Source organism: Notolabrus celidotus, chromosome 3 (genome assembly GCF_009762535.1).
Source record: "Notolabrus celidotus isolate fNotCel1 chromosome 3, fNotCel1.pri, whole genome shotgun sequence".
Classification (NCBI taxonomy): Eukaryota; Metazoa; Chordata; class Actinopteri; order Labriformes; family Labridae; genus Notolabrus; species Notolabrus celidotus.
Genome location: NC_048274.1, coordinates 17,996,182 through 18,013,356, shown reverse-complemented (window position 1 = coordinate 18,013,356; position 17,175 = coordinate 17,996,182). Strand labels below are relative to the sequence as shown.

The window sequence follows — 17,175 nt, the reverse complement described above, 5'->3', positions numbered from 1 at the left end:
CTTCATGACCAGGCAGATGGTGTATGGAGGACTCAAGTGAGCCACCCGACAGCAGCCGTGTCTCGAATGAAGAACCTTTCTATGTGAAATATGCGGATCACACTAATGCGTTTCAGTATGTTGTTATGAAGGTCCCATTTCATCCTCAGAAACTCAAATGTTATAGTTTCTTTTCATTGGGGGCTTTGTTGTTTTTTAGATTAGGTGCTCATTTTCAAACAACTATCTGACTGCTCATAAACCCTCTTAATTCCACTAACCCATTAACATCTATGATGTGTCTAAAGCTTCGTTAACACGTTACAGAGACAAATGGTGCTTCTCATGACACACATACTGCATCTCTGTCCACACCCTATAAACTCAGCTCATGTTTGAAAAAGGAAAACCCCAGAGCCTATCAGCGTCACACACCCATACAAACCTGATCATCAGACCAACTGAGAGGAGCTTTGTGTGGGTGCTTATCTAAGTTTGCATAAAAGTTGGCCTCACTGTTTCCTTGTTGCTTTCAGTATTGTGTCCCAGGAACCAGACGGACCAGTTCAGCAGCTAACTCTTGCACTCAATCTTCATGTTTCCTTCAGTCTCCGACTTCTAACATGCATGCTGCTATCTGCTCGTCTGTCACCAGGCCTTTTTCCTCTAAGAGAGTGTGTGATGATTTCGCTGCAGTGTCGGAGGCGGATATGACTGCCAATCAACACTATTCCTCTAATGCTGTATACATACTACGCTGATGTTTTTCCTTCTATGAACTAAGGGATTATTGTGTGTGAACAGTCAAAAATTAAAAGTAGGATAAGATTTCAAAAAGAAAAAAAAGGTGTACTTTCTAGGCTCAAAAAACAGTTTCTCTGAGGTGTTCTTTGGATTGGGGTATACAGTATGTAGTCATACGTCTAAAGAAGAACTCCAGAGCACTTTATTTCAAACAATAACAATTTAAAATAAGTCTCACCCGTTTCCACATTTCAATTCTAGAGTTAGATATGCAGATTTAACGGTTAAAAATATTCAGTGCCTTGGAGGATTTTTTTTCCTTTTGCATCATATGTGGCCTCAGTATGTTAGAACAGGATATCCAGCCTCAGCAAAGACACAAGTTATTCCCTTCAAATGCATTGTTATTGATGACATCAAAGCAGCATTGCAATTGGGCTTTAACTCTGAACCATCAGCACAAAAGGTTCGATACGTGTTTGATAATGCTTGTCACTGAGCATTGGCTTCAGTGACCATGCAGTGACCATGCTGCAGTATCTGTTGCAGTGATGCAATGATTGTTGGTAAAAGAAGAAGCAGTGATGATTGTACTCACTGGGTGTTCTGGTAGACTTCCACTGAGCTGTTGAGTCCCTCCAGCTCTCCCATCAGCAGCTGCAGGTTGGAGTTCACGTAGCTCAATTCCAGCAGACCATCCTCTTTGACCTTGTTGTTGGAAGAAGCCCTGCAGGGAGACGGATGCAGAGAAACAAACAATGAAAAGAAGAAAAAAGCCAGACATCTTTTGAATAGCAAAGAGTTGAGAAGAAAACTCTGCCTTGTTATTATCCTCTCTGAAGTAGCCAAATTGTCCTGCAACTGATTATTAAAACAAGCGTTTCTCCATGGGTATTCAGAGCCACAGACCTGCGCTGCTGTGACCTGCTGTGCACTTGATTTACAGCCCAGGAGCTTAACCAAGATTTATGATCCCAGATCAACAACTTATTCACATATAACACTCAACCACACAAATAAAATACAGAGAGGCAGGGGCCACAGGTCACTTTTCATTATTATTTTTTATTAATTTGGATGACAATAGAATATATTTTATTGTAATTGTTTAGAAACAACGAAAGGCAGTTTCACAGCTCTTCATGTAGCAGCACAGTAAAGTAGTCAACATTTAGAATAATTTAATAAATAATAGAAATAAAATCAAAGCATAAAAAAAATAATAAAATAAATTAGATAATACTGCACTGCTTATATCATTCATTGCACATATCAAATAGAAACGTATCATATTAAATAGACTTTCATATTTACATATTTTGTTTATATTTAATACATTGTTTTATATGTGATGTACATGATGTGTGGAGGATTCAAGCCTTGCACTGTTTACATGTGTTCACAAAGAGGTAAGGGCTCACTGCACAGCTGAGATAAGGTCCAAATAATTCCTCTAAAGTGTGTGTGTGTATGTGTGTATGTGTGTGTGTGCTTGTGTGCGCGTGTGTATGTGTGTGCGAGTGTGTGTGTGTGTGTGTGTGTGTGTGTGTGCATTCTATCCCATGATGGCTGAATCTTTTGTAAAGCAGGACTTATGATGCATTGTCAGATAGTGAAAACAAAAACTGCCATTCACATCCATCTATTGTGATACAAGGTAAAACACAAAGCCTCAGATCTCCTTGGTTTTATTTTATCCTTATCTCAGTTTCACAGTGAATCTTGATATATGGCTCAACAGTAACTAATCTGAGACAACCCCTCAGCTACATACACACACACACACACACACCTCAAACACCAGAGATGACTATAGATTTCACTGCTGTCAGTGTTGGCTGCACACCCTGTCACCTGATCTTTCTCTCTCCCTACCCTGTAATTACAGAGGATGTGATTTTAACAAGACAGGTGAGACATGAAGAAGTGCTGGTAGGCAGACGTTACAAAAACAGTTCAGGGTTAAACGTCTGAGAGAGAAACACTTGGCAACATTAAGCGCCTGAGTTTAAACTGCTAATGAAATAGACTGAAACGATAGTGATGCCTTTTTATGAGCTACAAAGAGACAATGAGCATAAAGAACAGCTAATGTTATATAGTTAGCTTTGATGCCTGAAACTGCTGCCAGTGTGCAGATGTCAGACAACATCTTTAACAACACACTGCAGGAACACTAATTTTTATATTTCTGCGACAAAGACTCTTTGAGCGATACATTTGACCATTAAAGAAAATTTGGGTCTTACTTTTAAACATCTCACAATGAGATTAACAGCTTCAGCAATGTGTTTTTTTGCTTGTATTAAAAGGTGGTTTAAGACCTAACAGACCATTAGAGCATTTATATTGAGGTAAAGTGTATACGATCCAAACTCTGCTCATAAATAGTGCAGCATAACATTGCCCTCCACACAGGGTTAGCATTAGAAGCTACAACAACCATTGTGATAAACCATAAAGCTGTTTTTTTTCTTCACTCTGTGCAACAAATTGGTTTGTCAACCCCCGCTTAGCATCACCACCACACCATCACTTCCCTCTGGCCCACTGGAGGGTTTCTGAGGAGCTTTGGTCTGTGGAAACCATCAGGAAGGAGGAGGCGGAGGGGCTGTGGTTTAGACCAAACAGATGCCAGCTCGAGAGCCCCAAAGCCTGTTATTAATATCTAATTTAATATCTAATGCTGTCCCACTGAGCGTGAGAATCATGCAGTAAAAACAGCACGTGTGGTTACACTGAAGTTCCCCTCTCCTCTTTTCTGAAGAGGCTGGTTACATTTCTTTGGCAGACTGACAGTTTATTTTTTTTCCCTCTGAGTCTCTGACCCGAAGAGAGAACAGGTACTGACACTGATTGAGCTGTATAACAGATGGATCAAGTAACTGATGACACACTTTAAAGGGGTGTGGCACTTTTTAAACAAATATCTTCAGTGTATTTTTATGAAGAGTGTAATAAACCTGTGGAAAGTTTGAACATGTTCTTCTCAGAAAGAGCTTTCTGAACTTTTAGCCAATACATTTAAAACAAAAAAAACCTCCAAAACCAAAGCCAAGATAACTCAGAGACTTTCAAAAGGTACTGTTGCTTTGCTGTGATTCACAAACTGAAGGTGTGAGGTTGAAAGAAACTGGCTTCCATGAAGTATACGTCTGAGTAAAGATTCCAGACTTCAGGTAAATGATGCAGAGGAGAGGAGAGGAGAGGAGAGGAGAGGAGAGGAGAGGAGAGGAGAGGAGAGGAGAGGAGAGGAGAGGAGAGGAGAGGAGAGGAGAGGAGAGGAGAGGAGAGGAGAGGAGAGGAGAGGAGAGGAGAGGAGAACTGGTCAGACCAGACAGACTCCACCTGTTGCTGATAGAGACAGGAATGCAGAACAGGAGAGAAGCAGAGGTGAGGTTGTGAAATTGATAGCAGCACATGCAGAAAAGAATAAAGACAAAAGAAACACACAGTGTAGAGAAGAAAAACACAGACATGTTTGTTTCTTCATGGATCATACAGACTCAAAATGAGCTCTTCACAGGATCTGAGTTTGTTGATATTCTTATACATGCTTTTAAAAATAAGGTTGTACTTTGGCACAAGCAGACGTAACAAAACCTGTATTTGACACGTTAATTCAAGCCAAATTTCCAAGCATGAGGTGTAACCATAAAAACTGTGTCATGCACACTGAATCCTAAACACAGATGGAAGATCATAAGGTTTCTACAGACAGACTGCTTCTGTTTGAAGGCTGTCAAATAAAGCTGAGAGCTGAGAGCATACCTGAAACTCAAAAAATCATCCAGGCTGCTCTCTGTGCTGCAGATGGGCTGGCACACATACAAGAGAAAACACACACAGACACAGACAGACACACAGACACACACAGACACACACAGACAGACACACACACATACACACAAAGACACACACACACACACACACACACACACACACACACACACACACACACACACACACACACACACACACACACACACACACACACACACACACACACACACACACACACACACACACACACACACACACACACACACACACTCCTTTTGCCCCCGGCCTTGGCTGGGCAGACAGATTATGTGAAGTACTGCAGGAATGTGGGGGCTCCTGAAGCTGATGGTAGGCTAAGACAGGCCTAATGGACACATACACTTGAACAAAACCACACACACACACACACACACACACACACACGCACACACACGCACACACGCACACACACACAGACAGCAATATCTTCTCTCCACAGACTGATCGTAGCACAAATAATAGGACAGCAGGCTAACAAAAACTCTAAAGTTAAAGCTTCTCTGACAGAAAAAGGTTCATCATTTTCACGAGCCGTGGACTGCTCTCTAAACTTTAGACCTTCCAGTTTGTTTAGAAACAACATCTCTGCAGAACAGAAGACAGACACAGAAACAGGAAGCTTTGTATAACCTAACGCAAGCCGGCACAGTGAGTCTGCCGTAAACACCAGGTTTGAGCCTTCTGTTTACAGCACATCTGACAGCTGCTGGGTCAACTCTGGAGTTTTTTGAGGCCATCATTTCACTATGAGTGAACCCACAAGTGAGAGAGATTTCCAACATTTGACCACAGTTAGAGTTGCAAAGAGACAGCAAAAAGTTTTTGCAGACTATTTTTGTCTCACCAGGCAGCCAGCTACGTGATGGACTTGTTTTGTTTTTCCAGTGTAGCAGGTTTGGGGAGTGTTACGTTTAAGTGATGTTGATGGAAACACATCAAACCCACCTGTCACAACATTGACTCAGACTGATATTTAAAGGAACAATAAAACATCTAGGTTAAACATAAGACAGGCTTTGTTAGTCTCTTTTTTTAACCAATTTACAATAAGACAAACAACTGAAACTCACTCCTCGAACAGGACAATCTTACAGCTTACCATGAAACAATCGAAAAATGAAATTGTTCTCATCTTTAAGCTAAAACTCTTGTCACAGTTTACCCAGACTGCTCCTTTTAATCCAAAAAAACATATAGTATTAATGGACATATCACAACACATAAACTCTGTCAGGCCATACATTCACAATTCTCCCACAAAAAAGAGACCAAGTGCAGGTCAGTTGTGACAGATTGCAATCTTGGCCTACAGCCGCTCAGAGGCATTTTCCCCTTGAGGGTTGCACTTCGTAATGCAAATGAAAGCCCCTTTACAAACTGTAAACACTGTAAAAACATGCATATATCAGCCCATGATAGGTGAAGCAGACATTTAGCTGGCCCTGAAAACCTACAAGGTTTTAGAATTGGTATTCAGTTTTAGTGGCCAATCAGTGAAAAGCTCTTTTCTTAAGGGGATGTTTGTTGAAGTGTAGACTCTCGTGCCTGATGCCTCCAAACAGGCTAACCCAACATGATACGCACACAGTGAGTCTGAGCCCTGCTAAATTTAACACAATCCTTTTGTTATGATTCTCATCTGAAATGCTTCATACTGGCTATACAACACTGACCACTGATACAACTGACCTGAAGTCAGTTTAGTTGGTTCCTCGTTTTGACGAATGCAGATAGTTGTCTGTGGACTGACAGAATGAGAGGTCATGAAGGCTGATGCATGTTTGATTTCCTTATAAAAAGGTCCATGCTGGCGTACTTAAACTGAAGACCGAAGTTATAATCCTACTCATCTTATCTTTGTCGCAAAGGTTTTGTGTACTGTACATACTGTCGATGGATCAGCCACAAGGAAGGCATAAAATTAACACCCGCCAAGCGCCAATGGCGGGTAAAAAATTAGTTTGGTGTGTAAAACAAAAACACACACCCGCCAGTGGTCGATGGAAAATTTTGTGTTGCATGTGAGGTTTTGTTTTTCATACTTTCGCCTATTTCTGTCGACTGTCAGGCTATTTTGACCCTCAGCGCGCTGCACTTGTGTTGTGATTTGGTACGTCGAGAACGGCGTGACGCCAGCGAATGGAGTTCCATTCATTCGCTTTGCTTGAAGAAGCACGGCAGGAAGAGCATTTCGAGGAAGATGTGGTGACACATTCCAGGCGTGAAGCCACCACAAACAAAAAGGATAAACAAAGAGGCAGGAGACGATCAAGTTAAAGACGTTCCTGTTAAAGCTGTGAGACAGATTTTTTTGGCTCAGACAATGCGAAAGGTTGCACTTTTGAGTATTTCTAATACATGATGATGCATCAGTCACCTTGAAATGAAGTATAACCTAATTAAATAGCAATAATCTAATTTTATCTGTACATAACTGTATTCTTTAAGTGATGCTTAATTTGGATTTTACATAATAAAAATGTATGGTAATTATCTTAAATCAAATAAGGCATGATTTTTTTGGCCAGGGAAAAATATTTTTGTTCGGTACAATTTTGAGGTCACTAGCCAATGGCAGATGAGGTAAAATTTAATTTTACGCCCTGGCAACGAGACAACAAATACTTGATTACTTGAGGAACTAACAGCTAACCAAAGACCAAAACAATAACAAAGATAAGGCAGTATCATGTTAGCATGATATGATATATGATGCCATGTTTATTTATTGGCGGGGTTTATTCTTCAGCTGCGTTAATGTACGCGGGGCACCGTGGACAGGCTGTAAACTTTACAGACCACAAATGTGACGTCTGGAACACACTGCCCGACTCTCACAATGTGTGACTCATGCCTGTGGTGTCAACACGGACAGTTTTTCATCTGCAGCACTGCTGCTCACAGGAGTTGTAGTTTGAGTGCGTCAAAGCATGCAGTACACAGTCAAGTGTTGTGATTCATTTGATTGAATATGTCAAGAAGGAAAATTCAAGGTTAGAAAAAGTTATCTTTTTAAAGGTCTGTTGTATGTAGATTCACATGTAGGCAGAGATGGACCAATGCTTCTTCCAAAACTGTGTAGGGGAGACGCCTTAGTTTTAGATATGTTGATGCATCAGCTCAGGCTTTGTGGCCGATCTAACCTTTTAACATGGGGGCAGATATAAACAAACAAGAGGATCAGGGATGCAAGAGAAGGGGATAACTGTGTTGGAACTGAGCAGGGAGACAGAAGGGACTGCAGAACTTTTGAAGTCCACTGGCTGCTCTGTCGCTGTCTGCTCTGGTACAGACTGCCGGTGAAGTCAGCTGAACCACTTCAGTATCAGACAGTGGTTTAGTTACGTAACCACCTGCTTTGCTGCTGCATGAGATCTGCCCGTATGCACAATTTTTTTACTGACTGTGTGGAAACGTGATGTTTCACTTCATGTGGTTCAGATAGTAGTCGCAACTAAAAATATGCGACTCCAGAAGTCTGATACCAGATTTTAGTGAGTCTGGCCCAGATGCTGGATTTTAAATCAAGTTTATGTAGTTATGGTCAATGACAGCTGTCGGTGATGGACGCTGGCACAGCTTATCCACCCAACCCTTACAGGAAACATCACAGTTTGCAACCTGTAATCAAAATACAAAGGCTCAGCGATGTTGACATTTGTGTGAGGTTTCCTCCAAGCCGCATGTCACAGTGGCTCTTTGTTTTCAGGGTACAAAGAATGCTCCCCTTCGAGATTGTTATCAGTCAATATCATCAGCCCCCCCTCTTTGTAGATTTAAGTCTTACCAAGAATTCCTGACGACTAATGACAGACCGATGACAGACAACTGCAGTTTACCAGAGGTCACATATACCACAGTGACATAACTGACTGGAGGTACAGGCAAATGAATGAACGAAGAGCAGCGAGCGATGAAGGCTGGCCTTCTCTTATGTAACAAATGCAAATTCATAACTGTAATGGCATGTGAGTGTTAATTTTGGACCATCCCCTGTTTTGTGGTCAGTATGTTTATTTAGGAATGACATTGTGTAATCAATCCCTTCATTTAGCTGACACATGTGTTTATTATGCGAGTGTGTGTTATTAGTCACTGGTTTTGTTCTTACTTCAGCAGGTTCTCAGCTCCGGCCCTCATCCTCATCTGTTTGATGATCTGCTGGTTCAGACTGGCTCGCTTATTCTGCAGTTTGCTCCGTCCAGTCTGGGCGCACGGGTTACAACCCTGAGAGAGAAAGATGCAGAAACACACGTCAGCAGAAGATACTATCATATTAAGCTGCGGGAAAAAAAACTGCAGAGGCAACATCTACATGGTGCAAAATACAGAATGATTACATCGTAGATTAACGTTGCAATGAACGGACTGGAAACATGGGTTTCCATCTCTTGAAGTCTTTGAAAGATCCCTATGTACAGCCTTGATCATCAGTTGTAAAAGCAAAAAGTGAAACCACTATCTCCACATCAAGGTTCACAGTCTATGAAGTCACAGCTTTTAATACACTATTCCTCTCTGGTCAGCAAAACTCGGGTTTCTGCATTTGTTCCCATAGGTTGATCAGTTTTGCAGCAAGACAATGACACCCAGTTTAGCACCTAATTACAAAACTGGTACATGAAACAAGTCAACAAGAGTCAAAGTAGAAAACTCTTAAAAACACCCTGAAGCATCATTTTTTCAAATCAAAGTAAAAAGCGCTAATAAATAATGCCTCTGCCGTGTTTGTGCAAACATCGGAACATCATGTTCAGCTCAGCGATAGCAGCAGGAACAAAGCTTTCCTTCTTCAAAATAAAGGTAGCTATCTGCTGCACCTATCTGGTCCTTGAGGATGCTGGGTAAGGTGTGAGTCATTATGAGCTGACTATTTGGTTCTCTCTTTGAAAGCCATGTTGCTCTGAGCCTCTAAATGTTTCAATTTCTCTGTAAATCTTGACTTATTTGACTTCATCTCTAGCCCTAGATGTTAGAATATAAAACTACATGACTGAGCTATAATTTGTTACTCTGTACTCGACTCAAACACACACTCCCTCCATGTTTACAGCTGATGTGTTGAGTGTGGCTGAACTGTGTGTCCTTGTCCCTATCACAACCACGGCCTAACTAAATCAACATGCTGTCACTCACAGCAGTACAGATAAACTGTCCGGAGACATTCACATGAACTGACTCACGGCACAGCAGAGGTGTGTCTGTACAATATTCAGACAGCAACAAAAAACACATGATCCACAGAGAGTAGTCTGCTGGTCAAACCAGTTCAACAGCCTTCAACTTCGGACGCTTTGACGCTGAGGTCAATGGTTTGACTAAGAGGACACCAACGGAGTGAGCCTCCGTTGGTATGTTAGTGATATGTAGGGGAAGAACATACGGCTGCACGATTATGGCCAAAATGATAATCCTGATTATTAATCATGATCATTCATCGGGAAAACATCTGTATTTTTATTGCACTACTTTAAAACAAACAATATGTGAACGGTTTTAAGTGCAAAATTAAACTTTAAATAAGAATAAATGACAAATAATAAAAAAATTAAATTTACCCAAGAATTAAAAATTTACCAAGTGCTAATTGAATAAATATGCTACTACTGACTGCAATCACGAAGTGCAACTCAATGGAAACAATTACTGCTTATACAGAAAAGGCATTAATAGCGTTAGATTCATGTCAAAACGGGAGAGCTCTTAAAACGTTTTCATGAGCAGCTAATAATACTTCAGACGCGCAGATATGGAGTCCTCGCGAAGAAATTCAACAACCGAGAGGTATTTACGCAGCTGTGAGCGCGCATAAAAACATAGGAACAAAAGGTAGGGAATGGCACTTGCTTGTGATCAACAATTTGCACGAGCACAAATCAGCTCTGGGCGGAAACTTTCTGTCCAAGAGAGCGCAGCGAGGCATGCGCAGCGAGGTATGCGCAGGCACTGCTCTGCTCTCCAAGCTGAGTTCTGCTCGCATAAGTCAAACTACTTTTAATATTTTGGAGGCGGAGACCGAGTGACGCACTGTCCATCTGATGATTGGTCAGCTTTCAACTGGACCACACCCACATGACCTCTGAACCTGAACAGACAACTTTTTACATAGGACTTCGTCTTGTTTAACTTCACTTGCCCTGAATCCGAAACAAGTCCAGACAATGGATGTTGAGCCTTTTCGAGGCACTAGCTCCTCACTATGATGCTCTTCATCTCCAATTGCTGCTGTACTTTTCTCTCTGGACATGACTCGCTCTCATCTGTCCACTGAGTGACTTGAGGCTGCCACTGCAGGGTACACTCGCTTGTTATTTAGGAAGCTTAATGAAGCCTTAACCATGTCTTCGCCCCCTGGTGGTTGGCTGACTCGTTGAGAAAGTGCTTCATCAGATATGCAGCAGAGCCCGCATTTAAAATGTAAATATCGCAGATGATAAGGCTAATATAATCGTGGTGGCCAAAATCCTGATCATGATTAAAATTTGAATAATTGTGCAGTCCTAGAAGAACATGGGACTGATGAAGACCCAGAGGGAAAACATCACAGAAGTAAGTTTTCTGTTTGATTGCAGGATCCCAAACATGTAGGAACTAATGACTCATTCTCTGCAGAGCATTGAACGGCCTGACCCTAATTACCAAAAGCTCACATTTCAGAGGGAGGCTGCTTCTGAATTAGTTCACAAATTTGAGTTTTATCCAACCTAAAAACCCACTTCCTTGCAGTTTCTCTTTCTGAAAACAATCCTCCTCTTCAGTTTTTTGAACACAGCAGGTTTTCACATTTTGAGTTGCAATGACTAAGCGAAAAAAAAATTGAAATGTAGAAAAATATGATGTCCAAATACTGTAATCACTGTTATATTACGAGGCAACAGTGAACCAAATCCACAGCATGAAAACTTAGAATTAAAGAATTTAGTAGCCAAATATTCAAACTTGATTTTTGCTGATTAAAATTTTCCACACTACACCTTGACTACAGCTAATGGCTCTCATGATTCCAATATTCAAAGTGAAGATATGTAGACAGCCAGCTGGCTCCCTCCATACACATGACCCTTTTTTCATCTGACATCAAGGAGCTTTAGCAGAAGGGGAAAACACACGAGAGACTCACACCAGTCCTGTCATCCACACTTCACGAGGGCTTCAACAGGGGGTTAGGGATAATCCCTAAATGAGTTCCCACAATAAGAAACCAGAAGATTAGCCCCGCTCACACATGCACAAACTCTGCTGTGGGCTGATTATATTGGGCATGTTTCCTAAAAACTCTTGCTATTCATGCACGCACTACAAAGCCCCTCCCCTATTTACCATCTTATCCTGAGATGTGACAGCAACTTTAACAGAGAAAATCTCCAGCTAGGATAGGCATAAGTTCCTAAAAATGTCAGGGAATGACTGTCCTAAAGTTAAAGTTATCAAAACATGTCAGGAGTTCACGTGTGAAAAAATATATTTTTTGTGGCATTTTCCGTCTTAAAAATGAAAACATTTCATTGAGCAAACACATTTTTCTGCACCGTGACTCTTCAAAATGTCAGTAACAGGTTGTGTACTTTTAAGGATTTAAATTAGATTTAAACGCATGTGATAAAAACAGGCTCTAAGGATTCAATAAGTCACAATGAAATAGATCTGCTCTTTGTAGACAAACGTCTGGAGACACAAACCAAATATTAGCCACATCCTGCATTGGAATTCAGTAGCTTTATTACATTTCATCCCCCCTCCCCCCCACCTGTTTCCTGTCTGACTCTCCTCTGCTTCACCGTCCAAAAAAATACAAAGATCTCCAAAATCAAAAAAGGAGAATGTGTTGAGTCATTTTGGGTAGCTTGAGCAGTTGCTCCTGTATTACAACGGATGTATTTGTAGATGAGTCATGCTGCTGATTGTCTTGTCCAGAAAAACTTGTAGTAAAATGAGTAATCACTGATGAATGAAGGGAGATGACGTCGCCCTCCTCATGTGCACACCTCAACACCAAGGAGGAAGAATTAAGAGTCATCTCTTACCAGTTTTTTTCCTGTCATATTGCTCTCTATTACTCCACCTTAGTGACTTGGTTGTTCTTATCTGAACATTTCACTGCCCTGTGAGTGTAATGATTATCTATTTATAGAAATGAAAGCCTTGTCAATTTCACAATGGATCTCTATCGAGGTAATCAGGGGGCGTGGCCTGGCTGAGGGTAGCAGCAGTCGTAAAGTCAGGGTGAGGATGACTAGAGAGGGCGTGGACTTACTTTCATGCCAACCATGACATCAAAAGAGTGAGGTGTGTGTGTGTGAACAAAGGAAGAAGGGAGTGGCTTGTGACTGTTAGTTCCCATAGCAGTAATAGCAGAAAGTTATGCATCCATTTGTAATGAATTCCTGCTGCATTCCTGAGATGTGATCTGGATCCTGAATAGCAACGTCACTCTAATCAGCTGACCAGCGACTATTACGTCATGTTTAATGAAAAAAAACATTAGTGTTAGTCCGCACTGCTGCTTCATGTGTGAGAGAGATGAAGACATTGTTTCAGTCTTTCTTAAGTCTGGAGCTATTCTGTCTGAACTGATGCTTAAAAAGGTCTCAGTCTTATACTGAATCCTCTTCTTTACACTGAGTTTAAGTGTCCAAGTCCACATTCACAATGAACCCTGAAGTGTCTGCGTTAAGAGCTCTACTGGGAAAGTTTGGTACTAAGAAGTAAGTTAGCGAGCAGGAGGAGGGTTTTTTTTTTGGCTTTAGATGAAATAATAGAAAAACTTTACAACCGGGGCTTTGCTAGCTAAAAGAGCTAAATAGCTATGAACAGGATTTAATGTTTATGCTAGCATGTGAATGCTTCACTGCTCTTTGAAGACTAAAGAGTTAAATCATGTAGTTAGGCTATTCAGAAAATTATCGTAACTCTGAGGCTCACATCATGACAAACCATGAGCAACTTTTGTAAGCTAGCTAACAGAAATAAATAAAAATTTACAAACTTTAGTTGTTACTAAGGATGGGACATGATTTTCGAATGTTCGAGTATTCTTCACATAGTGGAAATCTAAGAGTTAATGCAAATATTTTCTTATTCTAACAGTACAATATCACTCTGCATCCTGCTTAAAGTTGTGTTGAACCATAGACTGTATAACATATGGTCGTAGCATCTGTGACGTCACCCATGTGTTTCTGAAGCGCTGTTTCACGGCAATAGGCGGCGGCAGCCTTATTGTTGCTGTTGAGCGAACGTGACGTAAAGAGGCGGACTTCGAGCCTCCTAGCCAACAGCTACAGTGTTCCCGCCTGTAAATCAAGTCAGCTGTGCCTCTCATTGGAAGACTTGTAATATTAATATCTTCAAAATGTGCCGATTGAGAATGAGCTATCCAGACTACACTCGTCTTTTGTACCAGGCTGTACATGTTTATTTCTGCTGTAAAGATCGGCTTTTTTGAATTGGTGTGTTTGTGGTTTCCGGTACTTCCAGAGCCAGCCTCAAGCGGATCCTCAATAAACTGCAGTTTTTAACACTTCCGCATTGGACTTATATTTTTAGCCCGGAGGATGCCGCTTGTGTTGAACACAGAAAAGTAGTATCAAAACAGGACACTACCAATCACCAGAATAAACTCAACATGAAAGTTCCTCACTTTCCTTTAATGTTAAATAACATTAAATAAGTAACATATACGCATAGAAGTTTTCAAAAGATACTAGATCTCCATAACAAATGGCTGTATGGTTTGAGTTTTTCATGAAAACATTTCTCATATTAAATATATCTATAATCTCAAACAAGGAAGTAACTTTTTGCAATTGTATTTGTTTAGGAGTCGCTACAGCAAGATTAGCACTGGATGATACGTCAGAGCATGGGGAGGGAGGCTGAACAACTGTTTACTTTTCATGGAGCATGAACGTTCATGCTTTTCAAGCCTTCACCTGAGCTGTAAAGGGCGCACTAACAGGTGAACCAAAGCAGGGTAAATATTGGTGTAGCTTTTTCAAGGCAGAGAGGGCTACATGACGAGCCATGACCACATAGAGGCGTCAATCTCACACTTTTTTAAGCGGTCAGGTAAGCAGCCATTTTTCAACGTCTCCATATCTGTGCTACTTCATGAGGTCATCAAATGATGAAGGTGTAGCAGCACATTACGCATGAGCTAATGATTTAATCTTATGTTTGTCACAGGAACTGAATCACATCAAGGTGAGGTCACAGCCATGTCAGCAGTTTTTGTAATGTTTTCCAAAGATGAGCTATCAGATCTCAAGATTTACACCCTCACAAACTAGACCTTCTGTTTTTGCTCCGACATTACTGTGTGTTTTATTATTATTATTGTTTATAAAACTCACATGATTTGATTGAAGTCAAAAACAAAGTCACCCTACTTCACCACAACTTCCTAACTCGGAATGTTTGGGTGAAAAACTCTGTCAACATCACACCAAGTGGCCCATGGCTTTGACCCCTGATTCTGGCCTCACTCCTGCTTTGCATAGCCCACTGAACCACTCAGGGAATTGAACCCCTTGTACCAACTGGCACAGTCGCACAGAAACTCCTTTCTCTCTGTGAGAAAAAAAAAACTTCATTAGCACAAAACACAGAGACCGTCCTGTCCATTTTCATACCCATCGGACAACAAATCATTCTGCTGTGATGTAACTGAGGCTGTGTACAGAATATGTGGAGCAGTGGTTCATGGGTTAGTTGGCTTATGCAACTGGTGATTTGGACCAGGGACCAACTAAGAAGTCAGGCATTTATACACATATCAAACTCACCCTATAAATAAACTACAAACAGTGGAGTCACTCTGACAAATCCATTCAAACAATCACATCTTTATACTAGGGATGGGAATTTACAGTAATCCTTGTATTCGATTACTCAAGTTACCTAATGAGCGACTACTCACGTACTCACAATTACATTTTTTTTTAACCGTAAACAAAAATAAATAAATAAATAAAAGTCTGTCGGACCTCCCGGACCAGAATTGTAACTTTATGTCTGTAAAATAACATAAACATCCAATATTAAAACATTAATATAAATAACCAACAACAGAAAGAGGTTTCAATTTCAAATTCATTTATTTAACAACCGAACAACGAAACAGCCTCTTGTTTAACATTCTGCTGTTATGTTACCGCAGCAGCGTATATTGAAACTCTCAAATAAAAGCCTCCGCTCTGGTTTCATCACAACGACGTGTGCAAACAGGGCTAGCAAAAGACGTGATGCGCGACTGCCTGTTATCTGTCTTCGCTGTTTTCTCCTTGTGCTTTAAGCGCATGTGGTTAAGCATCGAACTAGTATTTCTATGGTATGCAAGTTTAAAGCCACATATCTTGCACTGCACATTAACTTCATCGTTTTATTACGAAGTACTTCCAGACATTACTTTTTTTAACTGACATGTTGCAGAAGGTTCTGTATTTGTTGTGCTTTTGCTTTCGGTGGAATAATATGTTCCTAGAGTTGCCGTAGCTGCCATAAAACTGTTGCTTTTGCTGCAATCTGGCTCAGTGTGTACAAAAGCTGAAGCCGTGGCCGGAGAAGTCAAATGTTTATATCCCGTTAATTATTTTCCTACCAAGTATATTCAGTTAGGCGAAAACAAAAAGCACATGGTCACACATGTAACGCTGTATGAGTTCAAGTTATGTTGCCAGGTGCGTGAGTAACAAACTGCTACTGGAATAATGGGTTTAATGGCGAGTACCCGAGTACTCAAGTATTCGTACCCATCCCTACTTTGTACAACAAAGTAAATACCCCAACATATCTGATCACAGCTGCAGCTTTCATTTGTCTTTTTGTCAAAACAAACTGCTGATTGACTCCAAGAGTGTCTCCAAGTCAAGGAGCTCGTCTGCTCTTGTGCACCAGGACACATGTTGTCAATTTGTGTCTGTGGTCTGGCTGCAGGACAGCCTCAGGCCAGCTTCTACGTCAATGCTCTAGTTGGCCGAGGAGGACGAGGAGAAGAAACATGCCTATTCTGCATTTATCCTGCCATCTTTCCATCCTGCAACCATCCAGTCGGACGTCAGCCAGCTGGAGGTGAAACAGTGGACAGCTGGGAAGGAAGCCCTGAACCGCAGCGGCTCCCCGGAGCATCAGCCGAGCCCAGCGAGGCTTATACTGAGGCCGTGTAAATCATTAAACTCATTTTCACCCAGGGGAAAGTGGGGCACACAACATGGAAGCAAAGATCATCTTGGCTCCACTTGGTTAAAATTTGACCCGAAAGTTTCCAAACTGCAAATGTTCTTAACATGAGAAAATGAGAGCGCTGAACTCATCGCTTTGTGGTTTTTTAGTGAGCGTGCAAGCTACTTTACACAGAGCAGGAACTCCCCCACTTTTACTAGAGGATTAAATGAATATAGAGGGAGCAAGAAAGATGGAAAAAAGTGACACAACTAATGGATATGGATTGTTACTTAGGTACTGGGCTCTGCAGTGTCCCTTCATGCCCTGTGACTGTGCCAGACTCCAGCTCCCACTGACCTTTTTATAGACACAGGAAGTGCAGCACAAAACCTAAATCCAGACAGCGTTCAGAGAGGGATTCGGAGGGATTGAGAGGCACAAAGGCCCTGTTCAGAAGCCCATCTAAAC

The 17,175-nt window shown here is 41.2% G+C and overlaps 1 protein-coding gene across 1 annotated transcript in view; it reads right to left on the bottom strand.

The window, feature by feature from the left end:
- The window catches only part of rhpn2 (rhophilin, Rho GTPase binding protein 2), a 40,117-nt gene that overhangs the window by 21,023 nt on the left and 1,919 nt on the right, over window positions 1–17,175 (bottom strand). The window contains 2 exon segments of the mRNA XM_034680714.1: window positions 1,322–1,450; window positions 8,657–8,772. Coding sequence (XP_034536605.1) covers window positions 1,322–1,450; window positions 8,657–8,772 — 245 coding nt within the window.